General features: G+C 38.8%; 1 protein-coding gene across 3 annotated transcripts; it reads right to left on the bottom strand.

Annotated features, from left to right (window-relative positions):
• Positions 1 to 5,734: 5,734 nt before the first annotated feature.
• Positions 5,735 to 13,271, bottom strand: LOC111333447 (neuropeptide Y receptor type 2). 3 transcript variants are annotated; one of them, XM_022939017.2, is made up of 3 exons: positions 9,468 to 9,796; positions 7,804 to 7,924; positions 5,735 to 7,291 (listed from the first exon to the last, which is right to left on the bottom strand). In XM_022939017.2, the coding sequence occupies exon 3, from the start codon at positions 7,282 to 7,284 to the stop codon at positions 6,334 to 6,336; it is 951 nt and encodes a 316-aa protein (XP_022794752.2). In that variant the 5' UTR covers positions 7,285 to 7,291; positions 7,804 to 7,924; positions 9,468 to 9,796; the 3' UTR covers positions 5,735 to 6,333. The 3 variants fall into 3 exon arrangements, 2 of the variants coding, with proteins under 2 accessions (XP_022794752.2, XP_088609277.1); XR_015998670.1 differs by lacking the exon at positions 5,735 to 7,291 and adding an exon at positions 11,493 to 13,271 and having other exon boundaries at positions 7,814 to 7,924; positions 9,468 to 11,423; XM_088753151.1 differs by lacking the exon at positions 5,735 to 7,291 and adding an exon at positions 10,006 to 13,194 and having other exon boundaries at positions 7,814 to 7,924; positions 9,468 to 9,620.
• Between the last annotated feature and the right edge of the window lie 6,769 nt (positions 13,272 to 20,040).

Raw genomic sequence — 20,040 nt, 5'->3', positions numbered from 1 at the left:
CACAAAGCATCCCTTATTCTGTCATTACTTGCAAGGGCTCTTTGATTGATGATTCTAAGAAGCGCTTTTAGGTCTAATTATAAGTCATATTATTGATGACGGCTAAAGGTATTGAATACGGAGTATAACGACAAAATTTTCAAGTTCGTCGCCTTAATTATAGTACTGTTATATCAAGTTTAGATGCGGCGAGGTCCATGTACTACAATTACTTTCACTCACGAAGAACCGCTTTTTGAAGGTACATCTAAATACTGTAATCATATAAAAAAAAAAATGACCAGCTGAAAGCAACCGAGTTTCATCATTACCATAAACGATGATCAGCTTAACAAATGTCAAAATTACCCATTAGGGCTAACGGCTAACAGTTGATTTATTTCCGTTATGTTTAAAAAAATATGTTTTTTCGGTTAACTTTCTTGACGACTAACGATTAAAAATTTGTTAATTTTTATGCCTAACGGCTAATGTTTTTTTTTTGTTCGCCGTCTTACGGCTTATCTTTACTTCCATTAAGACCCCTTGATTAGAAGAATCCTGGGAATTCTTGGGTAGTTGAGCCAATTCGTTAATATCATCGAGTCCCCTGTAAAGTTATCACGGACTCGATGAGGTTAAGGAGGTCTTATCGAGTAACATGACTTACCCAAGAAAAATGCCTGAACTTAATCCAGTTACAAATTATCCATGAAAATCGCTAGGTTTAAAGTGATGTGGCAACTTATAAAGGACATCAATAAATTCAGTGAGAAGGTAGTTTTACGATAATCACAACGAGTGTCATTAATTCGCAGAATAATGAAAAAAAAATTCAAAAGAGACTATTATTTCATTTACTTTTTTAGAAATATGCTGTTCGGGGCAAGCTGAGATTGAGGAAGTGGTACTGGACTTCATTCTTTTCTTAGTAGTAAACAATAAATATGGGTAAAAAAGTTTAATAAAAATTTACAATTATTGTATTAAAAAGATAGAAGCTTTATACGAATTGATCGAATGTAATGTGAACCCAAGTTTTGTAATGTAAACTCAATATTGTAACATAAGTGCATTAAATGATGAAGATCAGTAACCAAAATTCAGGTGCCATTGATTGAAAAATCCTAAAATAGGTCCTAATTTTGAACTGAATGTACTTCATGGGCGAAACACAAACTGTATTTAAAAAAATGGTTCTGTAAAAAGTTGAATTCATTACCCATACCTCAACTTGTCTATCAATGATTTATATGAATCCATCTCTTACAATATCAAATGAACAATTTCGTTATCTTCTAAACCAGCTTGCTAACAGAGTAATATTTCGATTCAGCGAGTGAGAGACTTTTCTGAAGCTCAGGTGCCTTTTAAGCGAATTTCTTGTATCACATACAGCGAAACAAGCGGAAAATAAAACCGCAAAAATGGTAAAAGCTTCCGTGCAGAGTTCTGACAGCTATTTCAGTACGGCTGAGAGAATCTTCGAGACCACTTGATGGACTTGAAGGCAATATCGCTTTAAGTCGCAATTGCTGTTAAAGATAATGTTGCGTGGGAAAAGTCAAGCACGTTTGAAATTTTTAGCTGCTTGTTTGTATTGATTTATCTCGTCCAATAGATTTTTGACCAATCAGAGGACACCTTGTTTCTAAGTTATATCACTCAGTAAATGAGAATCAGTGACTTGATCTCAATGTAAGATTAAATTTAGCATTCTCTCTGACAAACCTCACTCATTTAGGTCATAAAAGCAGTGAACCACACCTTTTTACGGTTAATAGGATAATAAACCACGTGGGATGTTGGGAGAACGCTACAAAGGTTTGTAAACCACAAGGTGCAGCCGAGTAGTTCACAAATCTTTCCAGTCCCCGCTACTTACTCTGGTTTATTAGCCAGTAAACTGATATAAAGTATGGTTTGTATGATGGACGATCCTCGCAGTAGATAGCGCTATTTGAGCAATAGCGAAATTCAGACCTGAAAAAAATCAGGCCTGTACGGGACTCGAACCACTGACCTCTGCGATACTAGTGCAGCGCTCTAACCAATTGAGCTAACAAGCCAACTGAGAGCAGGCCGTTAAGTTGATTCGTAATGAACCCGTGAAAGTGATGAATGAGATAGAATAAATATATGAAAATCATATATTTTGAACTGCGGTATTTGATACGTATGATGGACGATCCTCGCAGTAGATCGTCCATCATACGTATCAAATACCGCAGTTCAAAATATATGATTTTCATATATTTATTCTATCTCATTCATCACTTTCACGGGTTCATTACGAATCAACTTAACGGCCTGCTCTCAGTTGGCTTGTTAGCTCAATTGGTTAGAGCGCTGCACTAGTATCGCAGAGGTCAGTGGTTCGAGTCCCGTACAGGCCTGATTTTTTTCAGGTCTGAATTTCGCTATTGCTCAAATAGCGCTATCTACTGCGAGGATCGTCCATCATACGTATCAAATACCGCAGTTCAAAATATATGATTTTCATATATTTATTCTATCTCATAAAGTATGGTTTATTGCGTAAATATAATTTTTTCCAAAATAGCGCTACAATGTATATTGAACCATTTGATAGTAAAAGGTACTTGCTTTCCTCTAATGGGAAGCTTCATATGGATATCTGCATTGCCAGAAATTTGGGACAATATGGCGGAGGCGGCTCTCGTGTTACAAGCAAAATGGCGCCGAAACAGTTTAAGAAAATGTATGGGAAAGATTGTTTTTTCAAACTAGCTGTGTAAGAATGGGATATTCTTTCGCTGCGTACTTGGGAATGTAGCCTGCATCGGTTAAAGCTTCCATCGCTACGAAAAAGAAATACTCAAATTCAAGCCTGCCTTTTCCCAAGGTATACGAGTAAACTCATAATTCTGACTCCATTTTCCCATACAATCTCTTAAAATCTGCTTCGACTAGGTGTTACAATTCTTTTGTCTTGAGAACAACCTTGTAAAGATTCGCAAGGTTTTAACTTCCGTGAGTGAAACTGTTGGTCAAATTTGGTCCGGGACGGGGTGACATTGTTACCAATGTGAACAATGCCCAGTCTTTTCGAGAGTCAAGTCACTTTCATAAGTTTGATCTAGGAATAGCATCGGACTGGATTGTCGAAACGGTATATGCGAAAAAAATTCTCCCTTTTATTTCGGTGAAAGGAGGGGGTTATTGAACTCTAGATTATTGTAGAGTTTGCTTATCTCAGGCATCATCGTAAACAAGCATATTAACATTTGTACACCGGTTGACGTATCTGGGTTACCACATTCTAATATTGCTGTTTAGTGATACTAAAGTGGTAAATCTACCGGACCTGTACGGTTAGGCACCTTGCAAAGTATTTTTATAACACCACCTGCTCTAAATTCTGGCATCCTTATGGTGTAAACAATTGAATTTTCTAAAGAACTAGGCTCGATTACCAGCGGCTGTACGTGAATAGAATTTATTTCCATCACGAAGGGTCGTTTTTAACTAAGGCAAATCTCATCTTTTATCTTATAACAAAACCTGGCAAACTGAAAACAGCGAATGGATTAAAATATCAGTTGAAAGTTTTTAACAAAACGCTATTGGCCAATTTGATTAACTTTACTAGGCATCTAATGAGTGGTTTGCTTTGGAAAGAGGGAGATAATAGTCCACCTGTAAGACCTCACTTGATGATGAAGATAAAGCTTTGCATGAGAAAAAAAAGGCTTAACCCAGCCTCAATTCTTGAAAAAAGCATCAGATACCCCAACGGGGTTCTGTTTTACCAACGATCTGAGGCACTGCTACGTCCCCCGAACGTATTTTTGTCGACATTTTCCTCCGCTACGACGCCGGTCAACTTATGCAAATACAGGACGCTTAATGTTTTCTTTTCCTAGACATTGTTAGCTGACAGGATGGGCTACTTGATAATGGGCTAGCAGTTGGAGAAGCGTTCTTTAATCTGGCGAGGATTTTGGCAACGGAAAATTCGACATAGCCTAATTTTTTTTCGGTTTTTTGAGTCTTTCGAGTTTTCGATAGATTTCAAATGACGACTTGCGCACAAAAATTTATTAAAAATAGTAGTGAAATTAAACAAGGGAGACTCCCACACCACTAAATTATTTAACAGACGCGCGAGTTAAAAATTTTCGGAAGCAGTGATCAGCTATTAAACTTTCACTTGAGGGAAACTATGCTCTTCGTGTCACTGTTTATCTTCGACTCAAAATAAAATTTCAGCTTGAGTTTTTTTTAACACTTGAAAATTGTATTCGATCATACTTAATCTTCCAATTGCACTCGAAATCATTTGATTACCTGTAACTACGCCGCAAGGTTTACCGTGTGCAATTATTTCCGATTTCAGTTTCCTCGCTTTGTATTTAACCCAAACTGGCGTTGTGTGATCTACTGCAGTAGTACTTATATTTGCCTGTTTGTCGACATACTTTCACGCCTTGATAACGCATCGATCGATGTAGTGATCTTTCAAACAGTAACTACGAGTTGAAGGTCAAGAATCTATCATAGTCCTAATACTCTGTTTAAAGGTTCCGAAAATATGCAAAGGAGCTTATTTTCGGAGGGGGGATATTTTTCATACTCGACACGCAAAATGAACACAAAATAAAACCAGAACATTTTTAAAGAATATTTTTTTAAGATTTCTTTTATCTAGTTATTACTATTAGAAGAAGCAAAATTAGTTCTATTAGTAACTTATTATCATTCAATTCGTTTTGTCATATCATCAACCTTCGTTTTACTTGTTCATTTCAGTGGCTTCGGCTGAAAATTCGCAAGGCCCAATCCTTGGGGAAGAACGATCGAGGTGGAGGGGGCAAGCTCCTGATCCAAGCCTTAAGATAACTTATTCCTCGAATAAGCGCCCGCGCTCTGATAAACACCCTTCACCGAGTAAACGCATACCCCCTAGACCATGAAGTCCAACAAGCGCCCCTTTTGAATAAGCGTTCCCCTCCTTTTTACCGAAAAGTCTACTAAGAGTAGGGATACAAAGAAAACCTGTGTTTCTATTGCCAATCTGTAGATAACTAACTAAGCTTCGACTACAACGGAATCGTTCAGTCACTTCCAATTAATCCAATCTCCACACTGACTCTACGTCCATGAGGACAATGCTTTAGTTTTTGTCTTTTCATTAAGTGTTTAGCCAAAATAAAGTTGCAGTACGTTGAAACGAAAACTTAATAAGCGCTCCCCTCTCAGCGCCCTCCCTCCGATCAGTGTCCTGCCTTTTGGCAGAAATTTTAAAAACAGGCAGCCGGCAACTTTTTCGAAAATGTACAGTATTTCAAGTTTTTCGTTATTCATTTGCAGAGGTTCTCGGACGGAAATTATTTTTTCTAATTTGAAAGCAAGAGAGCTAATCTGAAACTTACTTTCAAGTGAAAACAGGTGAAATAAAGTACTCTTTCCGTGGACGAAAACTAATTCGAAAAAGAAAAAAACATTAGATTCTTGAAAGGTTACTGTGTCGACATCTGGTTTAAAAAGTAATTTAACTCCTGTCTAAGCGTCAAGCTGAACTTCAGAGAAAGCAGTAATGTCCTTCTCTTTCCCATTTTTTACAGTCACTCTGATTTGGGACAAAGATAGATCATAAAAAACGAAGTTTTTCAGTTATATTTAAGACCACATATTAGTCACTGCTATAAAATAATGACTACAAAATCATCGGGGGTTTCATACCACACAAGGTTTTTTCGATGCTGATAAGACAAGCAACGTGAGAAGAGGATTTTCCAATGCGCATTTATTTGAATTTTTCCAAATTTAACATTTAATAGTCTCAGAAACCTGTACAACTTACGAGACTTGCATTACAAATAATACCATTACATAGCCCAATTACAGTTTACTTGTTCTCTACTTTCCTTCCTGGAGAACTAAATATACATATAATATTTGCAAACTAATATTTACAAAAAGAATCCTCATTAACACTTTAATATGACCATGTGACCAAGTGACCATGTGAGCCCGTGATCTAACCGTCCGCGTGAGAGTATTCCTGGTAGGAAGGACTGTTGTCGGTCATTCCGATTCAAACATGCGACTGATTCCTTAAGCGAAAGTCATCATCCTACTCTTGATAGAATCCCTTTACCCCTTGACTCAACCCATTAATTATGATATTATAATGCATTAATACAGAAATTGCATGTTGATTATGAATTAGTTTATACTTAACAAGCACACGTGCTATGGCTATAAACACTACATTTCCAAAAGGTGACAATCATTGTATCATGGAAGAAGCAAGAACACGGTATACTGGCAAGAAATTTCAGGACCCGATTCTTGTGAAGAGTTTAATTTGTGGATAAGGGATACATGTTAGGGATGGGAGGGCTCACAAGTCCTTAGTGGTGAATCAGCCTCATTTGCATGGTTCGGGGCCTTGCGGAATATTTCTGCCAAACCTTCTCTAAATTCTGGCATCCTTACGGCATACACAATTGGATTTACCAAGGAACTGGCACCAATCAATGCTGCCACTGTCACGTAAATATAAAAAAGGGACTGAAAGGACATCATACTGTCACTCCAAAATATAGCTACTCTGAAAAGGGTAGATGGCAGCCAAGTTAGCAAAGACGCAAGCGTCACAAAAAGAAGGGTGGTCGTGAGTCTTCTTTCTCTTCTGGTTGTACCAGGATGTTGAGGATTGGGACTGCATCGGATTTTCATAAAAATTGCAATGTAAGAGATACAAATAATACTAAGAAAAACTGACGAATATAATACATAACTAAATCTTGAAAACATTATCGTAAGAGGCGAACTTTCTTCTCGAGAGTACAAAATATCTTGAGCGATCTCTCTGCCCAAAGTTACTAACCAAACGGCAGCAATGACTATCCCATAAACCCATTTCTTAACTTCTCGATACTTAAACGGGTAAAATGTAGCATGGCGTCTTTCTAAAGCAATGACAGCAAGATTTGCTATTGAAGTTGTAGGAAATAAATCACTTATTATGGGAAATATATGCCTCTCTTTTGAGTCTTGGTAAAACTCAAATAAATAAGCAATAATCACAGGCCCAGAGACAGCTCCAACCAAGAGATCCACTACTGCTAAATGAATGATCAGATATGTGCTTCGGCGCTGTAGCTTGCGCTGCTTCACAAAGACAATGATGGTAATGAAATTAAGGATGACTATGGCCAGACATTCAGTAATGCTTACAACAAGCCACGGGATACAGTCTGAAGAACCACACACGGTGAAATTCTTTGGTTCGAAGCTGCTGTTACTGGAATTGACAATATGGTCTTCAGCCATCGAGGAACTGCAAACATTTTAAATTCAGAAAATCAGCCATTTTAAGAAACTGAAAAAATCGATGTAGGGAAGAGTAATCTCCCAATGGATATGAGAAACTCAAACAAGTTTAATGATTATGTAAACGTTAGTCCCATGTTATGGAATGTCTAACAACCGTTGATGGCGATGCTAATAATGTTACGATGCAATCCCCACCAGGCGATGAAGTCGACTCTTAAAGCGTATTTTAAGTCCCTGTTTCATTGCTGCCGAGATGTCTTTGCGTTTTATTTTGTACATTTGAGACTCATTCTCATTCCGATTAGTATATGTTGCTCTTTGGGAGTATCTTTGTAGTTTTCGTTTGGGGGAGGCATGGGAGGAGGGCTTAAAAAAGGGCCCCGGCGGGGGAGGGCTTCTTAGATAGAGGAAGTGGTAGCTTTTTTGAGTGTTGACGATAGATGGTTTTCAACCTTACGTCACCTTGATGTGTTCGCAAAGGATTTTTGCAGCGTCTGTAAAAAGCATGTTATTTACCTTTTTAGTAGTTTGAATATTTCCGCCTCTTATTCACAAGTAATTCCTGCTCCAAGTGTTGTGCGAGTGGGTATGGAGTCACAATATAATCGCCACTAACATCAATATTTCTCAGAAAACACTGGAATAAAAAGTAAGCATTCATTTGAGAATAATCCCAGCGGCTTAGCATTTTCATCACGATATATTTTCGTGACAGCTAGGTCTCAACGTAACGCAAATATAATGATTATATGGATGATAAAACAAGCGACTGATGCGAGCCATGTTTTAGAATTATAACATTTTTCAGCAATACCAGTATTTTCAAAATGCTTATTGTCTGCCATCTCACTACAAATGATAACCTTAATTCGATAACAATTCAGTCAAGTTGTTTAATTAAGCCTCGCAACAAATGGCACATATTTTAAATTCATAATAAAAACTACAGAGGCCACAAAAAATTTAGCTCTGTCAGGCACCAGAAACTGTTCCTAAGGTAGACTGGAAGACTTTTTCGATTTATACAACATCCTCTAAGCGTCCAACAGAATAAAAACGAGAAATCCAGAACAAAATTTTGTCACGTAGGTCATTTCTGTCAATTATTGTTATCTACCATATCGATTGCCTTCCTAAAGCCTCTTACAATGAGCCCCTTCAGTGTCAGTCAAACTGAGTATCTCGTTCCTCTATTACTCGGGGAATTTCGATAAGCGGGCTAAGAACTTCCCATACGAATACTCCAGATAAACGGAATAAAATTTTAATTTAAATATCGCAACTTGTTTATTACGGTGGCCGTCTTCAATTATTAATTGAACTTAATCGTGAGAGCGAAGTCAAGACTGACATATTTAAGAGCGAGACGAAGTTAAAAGGTATAACTATTACCCATATATATTATAAGCAGCTGCTTTCATGTGTGAAATCATATTTTGGAACGTTGCCCGTTGTTTTCGACTGTTTGACAATGCCGGGCGACGTCACGTGCCCTTGTTTGCGTCTGAACCCACTCACGAATATTGATTGCTATTATATTAAGCAAACCAGCTTAAAATAGAAATCTTCGAGCGTTTCCCATCACCAATAAAATGCCTCTTGAGGAAAAATTTTACATGTCTGTGTTTCAATTAACATACCCCACTAACATAATAATGATAGCTGATAGATACTTCACCGTTGTCCTCTACAAGCAATTCAAAAATGCTCTGTCTTCTGGCCGCGTAACTGTTATGGCAACCGACGCCGAGCAGCTAGGGTTTTACTTTTTGGCCGATATCTCAGGAATAAACTCTTATGAAACACTTTAGTAGGAAAGTTTTAAAATGATGCAATAAAAGTTTTCTGTTAACGGGATGATACGAATTCTAATATTTACGCTGAAGGGGCAATTGGTCGAAATGCATCGTGCCGTCTTCAGAGCAACCTTTCGAGACGATAAACTACTGCGATTCACCTTCATAATGCATAGGCATCTTTCTTCCCCACTGAAACAGTACAACATTTCCTTTTAAACGATTATCGAGGCAGTAGATGTTTTGAAAATACCTTTTCATTAGTTCCTCGCTTTAGGAGGCGAGATAATAACTGAACAGACGCGGTTCTTTCCGAAATCTCTTCTTGTCGAAGTTAAAAATACTTGAATGATCAGTCGGTCATTTCGAATGAAAACAACTCACCTTTCATTCAAACTGCTTGTCGTGCAACTCCAGATGATTTGTGATGACTGCAAAGATGTGAATGACATGTATCGCGAAGCGTTCTTCCTTCCCTGTAAACTTCTTCGGGGGAACCACAGACCGTGACGGTGTCGTGAACTTCTTCGGGGAACCCTTGAAAGGGAGGGTGTCATGTTTTCTATTGTTATGTCCGACTTCCTCTACGTCAAAGCCTGCTTAGCTTGTCCACATGCGGTTAGGATGCAAAGCAAGCGATTCTCGCTCACGGCCTCTCCACATATATATTTTCTCGCACCTTTATTTAAAGTTTACAGCAATTTGGCCATAAGGCGAAAAAAAAAATGAAAAAAAAAAACACTCTGTCTACTGTGTAATTAACGTTTCTTATACTCGGACGTGCATCTTCAGAAATGACCGCTAAGTTAATCAAGCGATTAAGTATAAATTCAGAAACTTGTAACTAGGTAACTAAACAACCAAGTCATAAGTTGAAAATACATCTACAAGCTTCGATACTTGAATTCTCAGCATAACTAACCTATCCGGAGCAATGGTAATCATAGCCGATCTGTCTGACTGATCCTCTCCTGGTTTCAGTTTATCTGTTTATCCACTGAAGTTGGGATTGATTTAGGAAATGCAAACCAGCGATCATCGTGTTAAACACGTGGGACGTTTTTTTTTTTTTTTTTTTTGCCAAATCACTGCCTTCCAAAGGTTATCCAGTAAAACAGACACGATTATAAATCGACCTCATTCCAGCGTTACTGAATTCGATTTAGTGAGTGAGCAACTTAAGAACTGAGCACTAACCAAAGAAGTCACTATCGGGCGTATTTACACGTGCGAATTTCCCAATTCTTAACAGTTTCATTTAGCCTGTGTTGTTACGGCTGTTGCTTGATGATTTCACTCGGGTATCATTGAGGTGCAGAGGCAGCTTGTCGGTCATATTTGCCGCGATAGTTTTTCATCTTTTTCCCCTCGGCTATTTGAACATTTGTAAGCGTCACATCGAAATGCGCGGTAAAAATCTTCTTAGGAATGCGACTTTGATGAGGAAATGGGCGAACACTGAATTACTCTGATAAATATGGCTGGGAGGGGTAGTGATTTTACAGGAGGGTCTCAATGGGGTAATAACCGTCAACCGTCAAATGGCCAAAATATTAAACGTCAACCGTCAACCCTCAACCGTCAAAACCCGCAATATTTTTACCGTCAACTGTCAAATGAGGGGAAAAATAATCCTTCGAGTTTGGATTCGAGTTGGAGTTCGAGTTCGAGTTCGAGTTGGACTTCGAGTTGGACTTCGAGTTTTCATATTTTAAAAAATATCATAATTTTAAGAAATATTTAAATTCTTATTTTCCCAAAATATCTAAAATCAAAACTACCAAAAATTATAACTGTGTAAAATCACATTCAACTTTGTTAGTTGCTAATTACAACAACTACATAAGCCAACAGTAACAATAATGGAGTTGGTCTCAGTAGGTCGATAATTCGTAATAATTCTAACATATGGGTTTACATATATATCTTTTTTCAGGAGAGGCAACGGTCTCTGAATAAATATACAGGTCTCGCAACATTTCAGTCAAATTTCACGGTCTTGCAGTCCAGTTTTTGAGCGATCTCGAATTTTTTGCAAAGCCGAGGTCTGGCACCTCAAAACGTCTCGGTCACGCAGACATGACGCTGGTCTCGCCGTCTCGCAAAGTCTCGCATTTACCATTCGCCACCTAGTCCGCGTTTAACTTTTTTGTAAACATAGAGGTGGTATCAGAAAATCGCTCTGCTCCGAAAAAGCGGTCATTAGATAAATATAATGAAAAGATAACTGACAAAAGATCATTGCCCGCGGGTTCTTTCTCTGGCGAGGAAGAAATCTCAATCGGCTCCGAACGCGTGGACGGAGTTGGCGGGTTGGTGGGTCCAACGTCTGATTCCTCACTAAAAAGAAAACAATTCAGTCAAAAATTAAAAGACAGCTAAGTTCTTTAACAAAATTGGTAAACTTACCTTGTACTGTCGTCCATAGCATCTGTTCAGCACGCGGTGAGGACGGTCTAGGAACGGTGTCATAATCATTTAACTTATTAACTTTATTGATTTGGATTCTTAAAATTTCCTAACTCGAAGTTTTACTCGAGGTCCAACTCGAAGTCCAACTCGAACTCGAACTCGAACTCGAATCCAAACTCGATGGTTCGGGATTGCCTCAAATAAGCAAGCCACCGTTAATAATAATAATAATTTCTATTTATATAGCGCTCATATCTTGAGCTCATGGCGCTCTACAACACTGGGCGGGGAACTTTACCAGACTGCTAAGCAGTTTACAATCGATTGAAGGTAAATCTAACAATGCCCCCTCCCCTCCCGTTCCCGTGTATATCTTGTTTTTAACAAAGCGTCCAGGCCACAATCGTTCCTCAATACAATTTCAAGCCTTCATTCTTCTCACTGCGAGCCGTCAGTATTTATATTGTTATATATCGCTAAACTGAGTAACTTGCAAATTTTTTATAGGGGAAAGCGAAGCGTTGCTTTCGTGACTGGCCAATTGCTAACTTTTCTGATAGGTTTAGCTCTCATCTCTTCGGTGACTACGCAAACATTACTTTGTGAAAATCATATCAAGTCGAAGGAAAAGTTTTGGTTCTAAGTCCTCATTTTTGTCAACAAAATGAAAATAAACACATCGGTTTAAAAGGTGAAGAGTTCGTACCACATACAAAAGCTGTCTTTTTGTTTCAATATTGACATCTCGCGCGCGAAATGACAAGACTATACGAAGGCCTGAAATTCTATTTGAGAGCGATTGTGGTCGCTTTTTTAAAAACTGAATCCAGTGGCCACTTTGTTAAACACAAAATATGCGAGGAAACGGGCAAGGATTATTCCGAAATAGTGCAAATGATCATGAAAGTGATTGCTAAAAGGCGACTGCGTGACACTCGGTAAGGTTATCGTGTATCAGATGAAAAAAACAGTTTTCAAAATTTCCAGTCTACATTCTGTACCTAATTTGCAGTCTGCAGACTGCATTTTGTAAATAGTGATGTAAATGTAAAAAGGCGCCAAGATGGCTGCCACGATTTCTGTCGCTCAGAGATTTTTAGCGTTCGTATCGCTGTTTATTGTTGTTTGCAGTCCTTTGTACGTCCCACCACTCTCTAATCGCAGCATCTCGCCATTCTGGTCTCTAGTAAGAACTGACCTCAATTTCCCATCGCCATTTGGATGTTTTAATCTATCTTCTAAAGGAATACCACGTCGACCCGTTTCTTCTTGGCACAAACGCGGCTATGTATGCATTCATCTACGAAGGATAGATTTAAAAACCCTGGTCCTCGTCGATTTTTGATAATAACCAGGTATTGCATCTCAACGCATCCACGGTTGCCCATCGCTCATCTCAGAGTTTGCCTGTATCTCCTTCGACTGCACACCTTGGTCTTCATTTTGTTCGTTATGGTAATATGCCTCGATGTCTTACTTACTTCAGGAACGATTTGCTCAAAATTCGCTCCAGAGGTGGCGATTTACGGCAAGTTCCACAGCCAACTACGGAACACTTATCGCCAGGCATATTTTTGAGTTAAAATCTATGCCTTTTTAGTCAAGCAAACAGTAATTAAAATCATTTAAAGTCAAAACATTTCTCTATCAACCATACTCGAACAACGCTGCATTGTATTGTGATGCACGGTAGTCGTGACGTCACGCACCAAAAAGTTGAACAATAACCTACCCCTTTGAAGTTCGCCGACCTTCCTAACCTGTCCCCTCGATTAACTATGGTTGAAGCCAGGTTTCAGTTATGGCCAAAATATCAACCTAAAACCAAGCTCTGAATTACTGGCTCGACTAAAAAATGCTTCCTTACTCAGATATCGTGGAAAACGGTCTGGTAAGAAGAGGAATAAATGTCTTAATTCTTCGATTACCGTGTTAATCAGTCGTCGTTGTGTAACACCACTTCCTTCTAGACCGCGGATTCAAACTTTGATCCCTGTTTCATTATCTGAGGATATTGAAACTCCAATTAAATTGCGAGCTCAACGTTCTGTGGCTTTTTCACTTCTCAATGCACGATCTGTTAAGAACAAGCGCTTTTTGATCAAAGATTGGGTTGTTGACTAAAGATTGGGTTGTCGACTGTTTGCTTGACTAAAAAGGCATAGATTTTAACTCAAAAATATGCCTGGCGATAAGTGTTCCGTAGTTGGCTGTGGAACTTGCCGTAAAACCAAGGGAATTGGAATATGGAAGCTTCCAGCACCTCGGAACGAAGCCTATCGCAAATGGCGCAAAGATTTGGCTCCATGAGCTCAAGAAATACGGAATTACAGATAGTAATTTCCAACGACAGATCGCAAATGACAAAGTATTTAGTTGCGAAAAGCATTTTCATGAAAATGACATCGAAATAAGTAAGTTTGTGTGTATAATTCTAGCGATTTAGCGGTGTGCTTATTAGGAATTACAGTCTTTTCGTCCAAGTCTTTTCGTCCCAAAGTTTTTTCATCTAAGTCGGTTCGGCGAATTGTTAGGTCTTCTCGAGGCAAATAATTACCTTTTAGAAGGTTAGATAAGGTTATATAAAGAACTTGTTAGTGCGAGGCGTTGCCATTTTGGTACCGATAGCTTTAGTCACCAATCCTCGTTTACGAATTCAACGTCGTGAATTACCATAGGTACACAGAGAATATGCTTATTTGGGGTCATTTTTGGCTTAGTTTTATTTCTTTATCATGTTGGACTATATTGTTGGTTATGTCGGACATTTAGTGATGTTACACTTAGTTGTCTATTACGCCTAAAAGACACTTCACAACAAGCCTAATATTCCCATTTCTTTTGCGCGAAATAATTAAACGGCAAGTCTTTATTTTTGTCATTATCTAATAAAATATATTGCGTTACAACTTCATTTAAAATAATGTTGTAACTTTGACGAAAAGACTTGATATTGCACGAATGGACCTAAGACTTAAGACGAAAAGACTTAGACGAAAAGACTCTTGGACGAAAAGACCGGATACCACTTTTTGGTATACGGCCCGCCAAAACATGCGAAATCGACTACGTACCTCAGTTAAATTCTTAATAAAAACGTTAACATATATCTTAAACTTTATCTCTCAGCTGTATCAGAGAAAATGACAAAGAAAAGGCCGAAGATAGTCCGTATCTCTTCAAACTCTTTCGATCCTTCGCAAATGTTAAACTGGATTGATGATGTTTCGTCTCGCATTGCTTTTGTAAACACTTTTCTTTTGCTTATTGTCGTTTTCACGTTGTTCACCAGATCGTTCAAGATATCGCTTGTAAATGCTATTCTTTGCCTTGATTCTTCCTCTTGTACATCTTGTTTGGGACCTTGGTTGTTATCTTTGTGTTTAATAGTCGTGTGTCTGCTTAGACCTCGTTTACTTTTACAAACTTTTTGACATGTGCTACAAGCTATGTCTTGCCTTTGGACCTAGAATATAAGAAACATTTGGTTGATCAAACTTGATAAAATCGCCAACAGTTTGACATCAGTTTATACCAATATTGCTACTATAACTCTTCTTAAAGCTTTAGCGATTCTAAAAGAATCCTAAAGAAATCTAGTTTTTGTTCTGGGTCCAGTTGTTCCACAGGGAGCCCAGACAAGCGACGAGTCTAGTTGTTTATTCGAAATATAAAGGAATTTATTACACGACTCGGGCAGTCAGAGGGCCAATAACTAAAATCAACCAGTCAAAATGCTCTTTTGCCGGTCCAATATTCTCTAAGTATTGGACCGGGCACTGTCCCGAATGGTCCCGATTGATACCGCACTTGTGTCCCTTTGAACTTCAGTCGTATAATAAATCTCTTATTAACCAAGCTTGCTCGGGACCGTACTGGAAGAATATCGGCCCTCGGTCTTTTTTGTACGGACCTCGCTGCGCTCGGTCCGTACTGTCAAGACCTCGGGCCGATATTCTCCCAGTACGGCCCTCGTGCTTGGTTAATAAGATATATGTATGGGAGAATATTGAAGAGTCTTATTATCGTAAACTTATATCATGAAATGTCTGAGTTAAAGCTCAAAATAAATGTAAACCTACCTCACTTGCTGTGTATTGTCGTTTCTGTGGCTCTAATTGGCGAATTTGAGCGATTTGGTGGGTTTTGCCACGACTGTTACCATACGTTATAAGAAGGAGACAAGGGTGGAAAGCTCATTTTCGACGGCTCCTGCGCGAAGCCGATTTTCAGCCAGAAATAAGAATCGCCCGGCTTCCAAATCGGAAACAGATAAACTGAAAGGTTGACGCTTCCTCTCGTCGCATTCAATCGAAGATCCATTCAAAAACCAAGCGCTAACCGCCAACGACGTCAACCCTCTTTGATGACGATACTTGGGATTATTTTCGAATTCCGGATAAAGATAACTAACGATTGCCCTGGCGATGTCTTGTACATTATGGAAAGAGAAAAATCCTGATGTCGGCTATGGACCTTCTGCTTCGCTTTTTATATCCCTAAAGGCATGGTAAGTTTAAGATTAAAATATCCAAATGTTCAAAATCTAATCTTATTCAAGCCCAATGGCATCTTTTCGGGAACTTCCTTCGGGAATAATTAAGTAAATATTTTTGTATTTCTAGGTTTTCGCGGTTTTGTCCCAAGTATTCTCTCAAAGCTCATTGGTTTACGCGAACAATGAGGGTTGACGTCGTGTCGGGTTTCCGTCACGCGACATAAACCTCACACAAGGCTAGTCAGTAGATGAATCGCTGGTGCGAATATGCCCCTGACTCTCCTCCTACATGAGGTATTTGTAATCGGGCATTGTTTAGCATCATCCAATCAGCGTGGGGCAAACAGCGTGACGGTTGCTCCTTGGCACACGAAATCGGGGCCGCGGATGCTGATCGCTTCGAAAGCTGCATTTCTCGAAAATGTTTTGGCTTCTGGCTTTTAGCGCTTGGATTTTGAATGGATCTTCGATTAAATTGGAAACTGGTCAGATGCCTAAAATACTTAAAACAACCTAGCCTTCGTTGGATTTGAACGACTTCAAGAACTACAGGCCTATTTCTAATCTTCGTTTCATATCCAAAACTATTGAAAAATGTGTTGCTAAACAGCTGATTCAATAGTTAGATACTAACGACCTTGGTGAATTATATCCGTCAGCCTATAACAGTAATCATAGTAATCATAGTGAGGCGTGAGTAGTCCAGTGGTCAGTGCGCTGGACTCTGGGTCAGATGGCCCGGGTTCAAGTCTTGGCTGGGGCTTGACGTTGAGTCCTTAAGCAAGACGCTTCACTCACATTGCTTCGTCTTCTGGGACAGGACGTAAAGCCGGAGGTCCCGTCTCCTGCACCTATCAATAGTTAATTTCGGCAGGGGACGTTAAAGAACCCATATCACAAGATTACTGTGATGTGGTCTGGCCTGTTTACTGGGGATGGGGGATGGGGGATGGGGGAAGGGGGCATCTGTAAAATTTCTCTAATTATTAATTGTAAACTGCCGCCGGCAGTCTGGAAAAGTCCCCTGCACAGTGTTGTAAAGCGCATTAGAGCATTTACATGGAAATGCGCTATAGAAAGCGATCTATATTATTATTATTATCATCATAGTACAGAGACGGCTCTTATTAGAGTTTACAATGACATAGCCATGGCGATAGATCAAATAATTCAGTTATCCTAGTACTCCTCGATCTTTCGGCTCCATTTGATACTGTCGATCATGGTCTTCTCCTCTCGTGACTGTTCAATCGCTTTGGAATTACTGGAGCTGTACTGAAATGGTTTCGATCGTATCTTTCCGATCGCACACACAGTTTGTGCAGGCTAATGATGCATGCTCTGCTTCTCATGTTCTTGAGTCTGGTGTACCGCAGGGATCCGTTCTCGGCCCGTTGTTATATTCATTGCACACATCCCCTCTAGGCGATATTGCTCAACAACATCAAATGTTCTATCACTTTTATGCCAATGACACTCAGCTATATATTACGTTCAGGACGTCGTCTGTTTCTGATATGAATCTGAGTAACACCAAATTGGTAAACTGTGTTCGGGATATGGATGCATGGATGCTTTCCAACAAGCTGAAATTAAATAAAGATAAGTCTGAAGTTCTCGTAATATCCTCCTTCCATCGACCTCGGCCGCCACTGTCTTCTGTTGACATATCAAATGAGGCCGTATCCTGCTCCCCCAGTGCGCGAAATATTGGTGTTATCTTTGATCAGTCCCTTTGTATGGTACCTCATGTCAATGTAGTCTGTAAATCTTCCTTCTCTCATCTTCGTAACATTGGCTTCATACGCAAATATCTTACTCATGATGCAGAAAAGATCATTATTCATTCCTTCATAGCTTTTAAACTTGATTATTGTAATTCTTTATTGTACGGTCTACCATCCTATCTTATTCGAAAGCTTCAACATGTTCAAAATTATGCCGCTCGCCTTGTCAACCAGTGTCCTAGAATTTTTCATGTTACTCCAGTCCTGAGAGATCTTTACTGGCTCCCTGTTTCCCTTTGCTACATGATCGCGCTCCAATCTATACACTGGAATTCCTTCAATTGTATAAACCCAACCGCAATCTTAGATCTTCTAATAAAAATCTAGTAGTTTAAACCCTTTTTAATCTCAATTCATATGGTAAACGAGCTTTTTCTGTTGCTGCTTCGGAACTTTGGAATAACTTACCTGAGGATATTAAATCTGCAAACTCGATTGACGATTTTAAACGCAAACTTAAGACATTTCTTTTTATTCGAGCTTATGAATCGTGATGTTCATGAATCGATAAATAGTTCCTATCTATTTTGTACATTTATCTATTGTGTAGTTAGCGCCTAGTTTTAATGTCAATTTCTTGTGATTATTTTACTTTCTAGCTTTATCAAATTTTTGTAAACAGCGCCTTTGAATCTTGTAGAAAAGGCGCTATATAGATGGATTATTATCATTATTATTATTATTATTATTATTATTATTATTGTTATTATTACCTAGTCTGCATTTCGTACCCGGTTTGTAGTCTGTATTTTGTACTAACCGATAGCTGAAATGTGAATTCTGACCATTCACCCAACATCACCCCAGCAGTTTAAAGATGAATACCAAGAAGTTTCAACTGTATCCGGGAGTTACCAACTGGAATTTAATATTCTTCAAAACTCATTCAAACGCAATATATCCGTGACTTATTTACAGTTTCCTTTGATTGATAAATATGCGTTATTAACCAAGCGTGAGGTGAGGTCAAGATGGCTGGATATTGGCCGAGTTCTTTTTTTGTATTTTTATAGACCGAGACGAAGTCGAGATCCATAAAAATGCGAAAAAATAACGAGGCTAACATTTCGCTATCTTGACCGAACAAGCTCGGTTAATAAAGGATTTATTATATTGCAAAAAGATTTCGCTTTATATTACTAAAAACTAAAGTGCTACGGAGACGAAAATTGATGTTCTTCAAAACAAGATTTTTATGCCCACAATTTAAGTTTAGATCCTAAACGAAAGGAAAAAAATCCAATTCAGACCTATCGCGGTAAGAAAAGTCCGAAAAAAACTTGACTAAAACCCACCAAATTTCGTCCGCCATGGCTCAAACTACAACTACTGAGCCAACGATAATTTTCAGTGTCTTTCCTCATTGACATCAAATTATTCCTTTCATCGAAGCTCTGTTGATGTAAATAGTAAATTTAGTGGCGATCTTGCTCGAAAATCGTCGCAGTTCTTTACTTTGGTGTTGAGGAGAAATATTGGCTATATCGCGCTCCGTGCGACGAACAAGTAGAGCCACGTGCAACCGAGGAAGAGGCCGTCGCTTTTGAGGAAAACATTTAGACATGGCTAGTGAAGAAATGAGGGAGCTACAGCTTCAAAAGCGGCTAACTGGTGACGCAGAAGTTTTAGCACATGTTCTTAGTTAAGCTTTTGTAACAGCATGAAAATATCTCTTGAAAGGCTATGTTTATTGTTTTAAGGTGTCTTCGAGCAGTACTCTTCCAGCCAGTTTACCCTTGATCTTATTTCGCTGGAAGTTCAAACCTTTTTCTTTGTAATTCAATGCCTTTTGGCCGTTATTCAACGCTTTTCCTAGCGAAACTGTTTCGAAGAAGATCAATAGCTTGTTTAATTCCATGAATTGTGTTTTACTTATTACACATTACTATGGACTCGTGTTTGTGCAGCTTTTCATTGTCGGAATAAAAGATGAAAAGCACAATGCAGTGGATAAACACTCGTTTATCCACTGCATTGTGGAGTTTCCAGTAATGGATGGAAATAGTAACAAAAAATTCAGAAGGAATCCTGTCAAGGTCACCATTATAAACAAATCACAGTTTTCTTTTCCTTCTCATTTCACAATGGAATCCTTAGAATCCAGGCTGATAAGCATAAACATAACTGTTCACTCAGTCAGTACAAGTACCACTGTTTACCCAGGGATTATTGGAACACACATTGATATCATTAATGCTTTTTTATGGCTTGCTCTTCTGACCCCTTGTCAAGCATCAAGTATAAAGCACCTGGCATACCA

The sequence above is a fragment of the Stylophora pistillata genome, chromosome 3 (assembly GCF_964205215.1).
Source record: "Stylophora pistillata chromosome 3, jaStyPist1.2, whole genome shotgun sequence".
Lineage (NCBI taxonomy): Eukaryota > Metazoa > Cnidaria > Anthozoa > Scleractinia > Pocilloporidae > Stylophora > Stylophora pistillata.
This window is presented reverse-complemented; position numbering and strand designations above follow the sequence as displayed.

Bases quoted from the DNA above. Each gene is read 5' to 3' on its own strand.
- LOC111333447 (XM_022939017.2), bottom strand. From the start codon at position 7,284: ATGGCTGAAGACCATATTGTCAATTCCAGTAACAGCAGCTTCGAACCA.